Raw genomic sequence first — 7,500 nt, forward strand, 5'->3', positions numbered from 1 at the left:
TCCCCCCCTTGCAGCTACAGGTCCCGGGTCCTTACATGGAGTATGGCAGGTCCCCCGCTCGGTCTCAGGACGATGAACAGGTTAATTACTTTTGCCAACGACCTAATCACGACAACGACTTTGCCTACCAGAAAGGGCAGAGATGGGCTCTCGGGGATGATTCTGTCATCGATGTGAGTGTTTACGACCCTTTTTTCTTTCTATATTTAGTTAGTTTTATTTTGTTTTTTATTGTGTGTGTGTGTGACCTTTATTTATTGATTTTTTTGTCTCCTTTTTATGATTGTGAATAAGGAGGTTAGATATCCCTGCATCTTTTATACTGTTGTTTTTTTTCGTTGCTTTGTATTTTGTTTTTTGTTTTTTTTACATGATAATCCCCACATTTTTTCCCCATTTGAATACCATACTGATGACAGAACTTTGTACTGTTTGTGGGCTCTGTCTTTGAAATTTCGCTTCTGAAATCGAGCTATCTATTTCTCTCTCAAGGAAATGTTTCATCCTCACTGTAGCGCGGGACCAGCCGGGAAATGCCGTGCTAAAGGCTCATTGCGGACAATTGAAAGTTGTTTTTGACTATTTTTCCCCTTTTCTATTATTCTCTTCCTTCCACAGCTCTTTTTTTTTTGTCATTTTCTTTTTCTTCGTCATTTTTCCCTCTACATCCTTCACCATGGTCTTCGTCATCTACTTCTTCTCTTTCTCCTGCTTCTCCTTTTACTCCTCCTCCTTCTTCTTTTTCTTCTACTTCTTCTATTTTTCCTTCTTCTCTTCCTTTTCCTTCTTCTCTTTCTCCTGCTTCTCCTTCTTCTCCTCATCCTCATCCTACTTCTCCTCCTCCTGCTTCTCCTCCTCCTCCTCCTCCTCCTCCTCCTCCTCCTCCTCCTCCTACTTCTCCTTCTTCACCTTTTCCTCCTCCTCCGCCTCCACTTTTTTTCCATCCTTTCTTGATTTCTTCTTCCTCCTTTTTTATACTTCGATTCTGATTTTTGCACTGGAATTACTGCAACTTAACTGAATTACCAACTTTCTATCTCTTTCTCTCCCTCCCTCCCTTTCCCCCCCTTCCCCTCCTTCCCCCTCCACCCACCTCAGAAACAGACAGACAGACAGAGCAAGAGAGGATAAATTAAAGAATATACTTTGATTGGCTGCCATAGCTGATGCAGAGTAGTTTACCGAGTTGACAGCGCGCGGTTCCGAGAATTAGTGTCCGGCAATTACATTTGGATCGCGGGTAATAAAGGCTGACAATAACTCTTTTTCTTCTTTTTGTGTGAGCATGTGTGTTTGTTTACGTGCGCGTGTTCGACCACTGTCCATGTTGCACACGCATGGCGGTCAGTTGGTTTCACGTTTGTCTCTACTAGCTTCTCCCTCCCTCCCTCCCTCCCTCCCCCTTGTCTTTAGTGTTATTGAACGGACAACCTGAGTTTTGTTGACTGTGTTCATCCTTTCTAATGTTGATGTAATCTGCGTGAGGCTTGTGTTCCGCTGAATCGGTTGATCAGGAGTTAGGATGCTGCTTGAGGCCGCTGTCCAGAGCGTGATGCTTGGGTTGGGTCTGGACGCCGTGTAGCTCGCTGTTGATATCATTTGCTTTGAGGCAATAAACATGATGGCGTTCGATGTTCTCTTTTCGTTCGTCTTCCTCTTTTCTGTCGGTCTGCTTTCTTTCTCTCTCTTTCTTTTTTTATATCACTCTTCCTCCCCCCCATCCCTCCTTCCCTCCCTCCCTCCCCTCTCTTCCCTTCCCTCCCTCCATTTTTCAACCTTCTCTTGTTACTCGTGCTCCCTCCCCCAGCTCTATTCTCTTCTTTCCTATCCTCCCCTCTCCCTCCCTCTTCCCTTTCCCCCATTCTCTCTATCCCAAACTTCATTCCCAAATTTCTTCCAGACGAGATGTCCGCAAGATTACCGCGTACCCAGCCGTGACCGCAATCGACGGAGCGGCCATGTTGAATAGGGAGGCATGTGTAAATAGGTGTCGATTAAAGATACGAAAATAATTATTCCACCCCCACTGGCCGTTTTCCCTTCCTCTCCCTAATCCACGGTCTCTTGCTCTTCATCCCTCCTTCCCTTCCTCCCTCTTTCCTTACTCCCCCCTCCCTCAAAGCTGTTGTTGAATAGGACAATCAGGTGAGGCTGTCGAGGGCGTGTTGTGAGGCTTTTAATTAGGCGGAGGTAATGGAGCAGGGGGAGGGGGGAAGGGGGAATAATTACCCTGTGTGCGTAATGACCTATTTGCACCTCCTTTCCTCCTACCCCTTCTCCCACCCCCATCCCTCCCTCTTCCCCCTTCCCTCTTTCCTCCCTTCGTTTTCTCCTTTCTTCATTCCCCTAATTTTCTCCTTCTTTATTACCCTTTCCCTTCTTTCCCTTATACTTTTCAGTTCCCCTTCCTCCCCTCCTCTGTCTTCTCCTTTTCTTTTTCCTTCCCCTTGCTCCCTCTTCTAGCCCCTATCCCCTTCCCTTTCCCAGTTTCCCATTCACCCCTTTCCTTCCTTTCCTGCCTCCTCCTTTCCCCGGCTTTCCCCTTTTTTCCTCCCCTCCCCTCCCCCATTCCTCCTCCCTTTCTTCCATCTCCTTTTCTTAAAACGACAAAACTCGTTATCTATTAATCTGAGAACGCCAGAGGGGGGAGGGTATTTTTTTCATTATGTTTGCAAACGTTCTTTTGTATTCTGCATTTGAACATTTGAACAGGGATTATCTGAGGGAAACCGCAACGTTGGGAGGATTAATTGACACCCCCTCTCTTTCTCTCTCTCTATCTATCTATCCGTTTATCTCCCCCTCCTCCTCCCATTCTCTCCCTCCCTCCCTCCCTCCCTTCCATTTTCTCCCTCTCTCTCAACCGCGGTGACTGATGAAATAATTGGAAGAATCATCAGGTGGAAGATACTTGTTTACTCGTGGGAGCCTTTGATACTTCGGTCAGTAGCACGTGTGGCAGAAGCTGTTGCAGGTTGATTGCAAGCGCGGCTACGGTTCGGAATGGCTTGGCATCCCATGTCTGTCCCTGCGGCTTGTAATTTGGATTTTGTTAGATTTGTCACTTTACATATATTCGTATTTTTGCCCCTCCCCCTTAAATACAAAATTACGTGATATTTAGGCAGTGCATAATTACAATACAGGAGGGAACTCGGCATGTTTATTTTAAAACACTCGTCATAGCCGAGCGCGGCAAGTTGCAGTGTTGATTACAGTGTAGTTGGAGGCGTATTTGCGGGCACACATAGAGGCTTGTCTCCGGGTGTAGGCAGTCGCTGTTTAAAAGAGGAGGCGTGGTGGTTGCCATGGCAACGGCGTAAACAGGTGGGCGGCCTTGCCATCACACGGAAGGCGACGCCAGCAACAGCACCCCTAATCGGGGGAGTGGGCGAGTGACCATCACTCATGGAGCTCCCGCGTGCGAGCCATCCCAAGGACTGAACTTTTCCGCCCGTCCCCAGGATGTCATTTTGCTCCCATTCCTTCCTTTACTTCGCATGCTTACCCAAGAACAAATATGCACATGCTCACGCATGCGAGCACATACGTAAACACACAGGTGTAGACGCACCTGCACGCGAGCACCTCCCTTCCCCACACACAGCATTAGCGAGAGCGAGCGTTAGGGAGAGAGAGAAAGAAAGAAAGAAAGAGAGAAAGAGAAAGAGAAAGAGAAAGAGAAAGAGAAAGAGAGGGGGGGATCATCGTACCCATGGGGCGTCAGGGTACAGGGAAGAAATGAAGGACAGCTAAAGAAGAAATTTGGATTTGGGAGGGGGATGGAGAGGGGGAAAAGGTGAGGTTAAGAATTAGAAGGGAGGGAAAGAGACCTCCTTTTACCACGATGCATAGGCCTGGCCTGAGCCTATCCAGGAGGCAGCTGGAGGCACGAGAGAGCAGAGGAGCAAGCATTAGCCTACAAGAGGAGCCCACCCTCGCTTCCCCTCTGCCATGATGGGGGTTAGGGTGGGGGTAAAGGAGGGGAGCCAGTTGTGTGGGGACACGGTGTAGAAGTTATTGAGTTCATTTTGAAGGTATCGGGGTATCGCAGATGGATCTGTCGTACTCCCCCACCCCATCTCTTTCTATGGAATAGATGTAAGGGAGAGGGGGAAGGGGAAAAGGGGCAGGGAGGAAAAAAATGGGAGGGAGAAATATGAGAGAGGGAGAGGGAGAAGCAGGCAACATCGGGTTCAACGGTCATGTCAAAATAACAAACAAATCTTCGATGCAGATTTTTGTTTATATCTAATAGCAAAAACACCGACATTGTTTTCCGATAGGACGACTTTTTATTCCAAACCGAAAATGCATGCTGTTGGCTGATTATGCTGATGTTTGGATCAGTTACCGAGGGAGGGGAAAGGGGAATAAATCTCGGTTTGATACGTATAAATGTCGTTTCCGGCCCGGATTAGTCATGTGGAACTATATTTCGTAATTCACTTTTTTTTTTTTTTTTGGGGGGGGGGGGGGGCATTTATTTACTAGTATGATTTTTTTAGCGTGCGCTCTGTTTAGCAGTGTAGCGGATCCAGCAGCAAGATTCCGAAGATTTCTAAGTTTCCTGCCTTGCAGTTAATTCTAGATATCGCCGGTCAGTCTGTCTTTGTTACTCTTGATTTCTCTCTTGGATTTTCTCTTGCTCTCTTTTTGTATCTCCCTCCTTCTCTCCTTCTCTTTCTTTTTCTCTCATTCTCTTTCTTTTTCTCTCTTTCTCTTTCTTTTTCTCTCTTTCTCTTTCATTTCCCCTCTTTCTCTTTCCTTTTCTCTTTCTGTTTGCGTTTCTCTTTTTCTCTCTTTCTCTTTATTTTTCTTTCTTTCCCTTTCCTTTTCTCTCGTTCTTTTTCTCTCTTTCTCTTACTTTTTCTCTTTCTTTTTCTTTCTTTCCCTTTCCTTTTCTCTCTTGTTCTTTTTCTCTCTTTCTCTTACTTTTTCTCTTTCTTTTTCTTTTTCTATTTCTCCTCTCTCTTTCTTTTTCTTTTTATCTCTTTCTTTCTCTCCTCTCTCTCTTTTCTCTCTCCTCTCTCTCTTTTCTCTCTCCTCTCTCTCTTTTCTCTCTCCTCTCTCTCTTTTCTCTCTCTTTTCTCTCTCTCTCCCTCCCTCCATCCCCCCCTCCCTCCCTCTCCCTCTCCCTCTTCCTCTCTCTCTCCCTCCCTCTCCCTCCCTCTTCCTCTCTCTCTCTCCCTCTCCCTCCCTCTTCCTCTCTCTCTCTCTCCCTCTCCCTCCCTCTCTCTCTCCCTCTCTCCCTCTCCCTCCCCCTCTCTCCCTCCCTCTCCCTTTTTCTCCCTCCCTCTCTCCCTCTCCCTCTCCTTCTCCCTCTCCCTCTCCCTCTCCCTCTCCCTCTCCCTCTCCCTCTCTCCTTCTCCCTCTCCCTCTCTCTCTCTCCCTCTCTCTCTCCTTCCCTCCTCCCCCCCCCCCTCCCCCTCCCTCCCTCTCTCCTCTCTCTCCCTCTCCCTCTCTCCCTCTCCCTCCCTCTCTCTCTCTCCCTCTCCCCTCTCTCCCTCTCCTCTCTCCTCTCTCTCTCCTCTCTCTCCCTCCTCTCCTCTCTCCTCTCTCTCCCTCTCCCTCTCCCTCTCCCTCTCCCTCTCCCTCTCCCTCTCCCTCTCCCTCTCCCTCTCCCTCTCCCTCTCCCTCTCCCTCTCCCTCTCCCTCTCCCTCTCCCTCTCTCTCTCTCTCTCTCTCTCTCTCTCTCTCTCTCTCTCTCTCTCTCTCTCTCTGTCTCCTCTTCTCCTCTTCTCCTCTTCGCCCTCGCTAATGGTCTTCCAATTTTAAAGGCGACTCTAGAATAAAATCCCTGGAGAAGTATTGCTATTGACTTGTCAGTAGCTTGTAAATTTCTTTGATCGCAGTAACAAATTTTCATGTTATTTTTTTTTCTGATCTTTTTTGCGGTGGAATTATTTCTCAGTTGCGAACGTACGAGTTTGTTTTTGGCATTTTTATTTGTTTGCTAATGTGTTTACCACTATAGTTTTTTTTTGGATGCACGCAATCTTGTACTTTCTTATATTTGTATATGCATTTTTGTATACATTGCAAGATAGATTATTGTTGTAATTTATTATCAGGATTATGTGATTGGGTTGTCAAGATATTTACTACTTTTACTACTACAACTAGTGTTGCTACTTTTTCTACAGTATTACCACCTCTACAGCCAACTGTTGCTTTTTTATTATTATGGTTGTCATCATCTTTATTGCACGTGTTGCAATTACTGTTATGATTATCATTGTTATTGTTATCATTATTAGTTAAAATATTTGCATCACCAGTTTATTAATATTCTATTACGTTCTCGGCTTATGCGACTGTGAAGAAAAAGGAAGGGCGTAAAATGCACATCACAAGGATTGTCATTTGTTTGTTTGTTTATAATGTTTCCCAGTAGACTACGGCCGCTCATGTCAGTGAGGGCGACGACAGGTGATGAGGTGACAGTCTACGGCACTCGCCCTCCCGCGTTCGTTTAACAGGCACGCACATACGCACACAGGGGTAGAGGGGTAAAGGGGTAGAAATAGGGAGAGAAGGAAGGAGAAGAAGAAAAAAAAAGAAGAAAAAAAGGGGGAAGAAAAGAAAAAGAAGAGGAAGAAGTATAACAAGAAAAAAAACAAAAAAAAAAAAACAGGAGGAGAGAATTGGAGGAGGAAGAAGAAGAACAGGAGGAGGAGGAGGAGGAGGAACGTCGAGGTGAATGTCATTATTATGAATCTCTATGGTAACGCCTGATCAATAGTCAAGCGCCTCTCCCTCGTGGACCTTGCGCGCGGTGGGGTGTGTGGGTAGGGAGGGGGTGTTGACCACGTGTTGCAAGTCACATTGGCCGAGTGACCACGTGTTGCAAGTCACGTGTTCGGTGGGAGTGAAGAAGGGAGGAGAGAAGAGAAGGGCGGTGTGGGCACATGTTGCAGGACAGAGAATGGTCGATGGAGGTGGGGGTATGGCTATGGGAAAGGAGGGGGAATTGGTAGGCATTGTTGCAAGGCACACTGACTGGTTGATATATGTGTTGCAGAATTTTTTATAGGCAAAATCAATCCGAGGGCCGTGACGTGAGAATTAAGGTCGTAAATTGGACGGGAAAGGGTAGGCCGTTCATGGTCTAGCTGGGCGAGGATTTAATTGGTTTAATGGGCTGTTCCATAAAAAATGAAAATATAATTATATAGCTCATGATAAAAGCAATAACGGTTGATAAGGATATGTTTAGCATGACTCGAGTTCTTGTAGTTCTTGCGATCCCTCTCAAATACATACAAAGCGAAAAATGAAGGCAAGAGGAGGACCACACACTCTTGTAGACATTCTCCTCAAAATAAAGAGTTAAAGTGAACCTTGAGGTGCTTGAGGCCATCGCTCTGACCTGCACAAGGGACCGTAGGATATGTGTGGCGTTTTGTGTCTCCCATTGGAAAATAAATAACAACAACATAATCAAAAGGGTTCCGCTGAGGGTAAGACCGATGCCCGCGCCACGTAACCTTGGGTACA

The 7,500-nt window shown here is 46.4% G+C and overlaps 1 protein-coding gene across 23 annotated transcripts in view; it reads left to right on the plus strand.

Moving 5' to 3' along the window:
- The window catches only part of pum (pumilio), a 253,835-nt gene that overhangs the window by 23,574 nt on the left and 222,761 nt on the right, over positions 1 to 7,500 (plus strand). For all 23 annotated transcript variants that reach the window (XM_086541209.1, XM_086541253.1, XM_086541275.1 and 20 more), the window contains one exon: positions 15 to 173. In XM_086541209.1, coding sequence (XP_086397335.1) covers positions 15 to 173 — 159 coding nt within the window. The remainder of the gene's footprint in view (positions 1 to 14; positions 174 to 7,500) is intronic.

Source organism: Penaeus japonicus, unplaced genomic scaffold (genome assembly GCF_977035675.1).
Source record: "Penaeus japonicus unplaced genomic scaffold, GWHDUDI00000001_assembly GWHDUDI00000001, whole genome shotgun sequence".
NCBI lineage: Eukaryota > Metazoa > Arthropoda > Malacostraca > Decapoda > Penaeidae > Penaeus > Penaeus japonicus.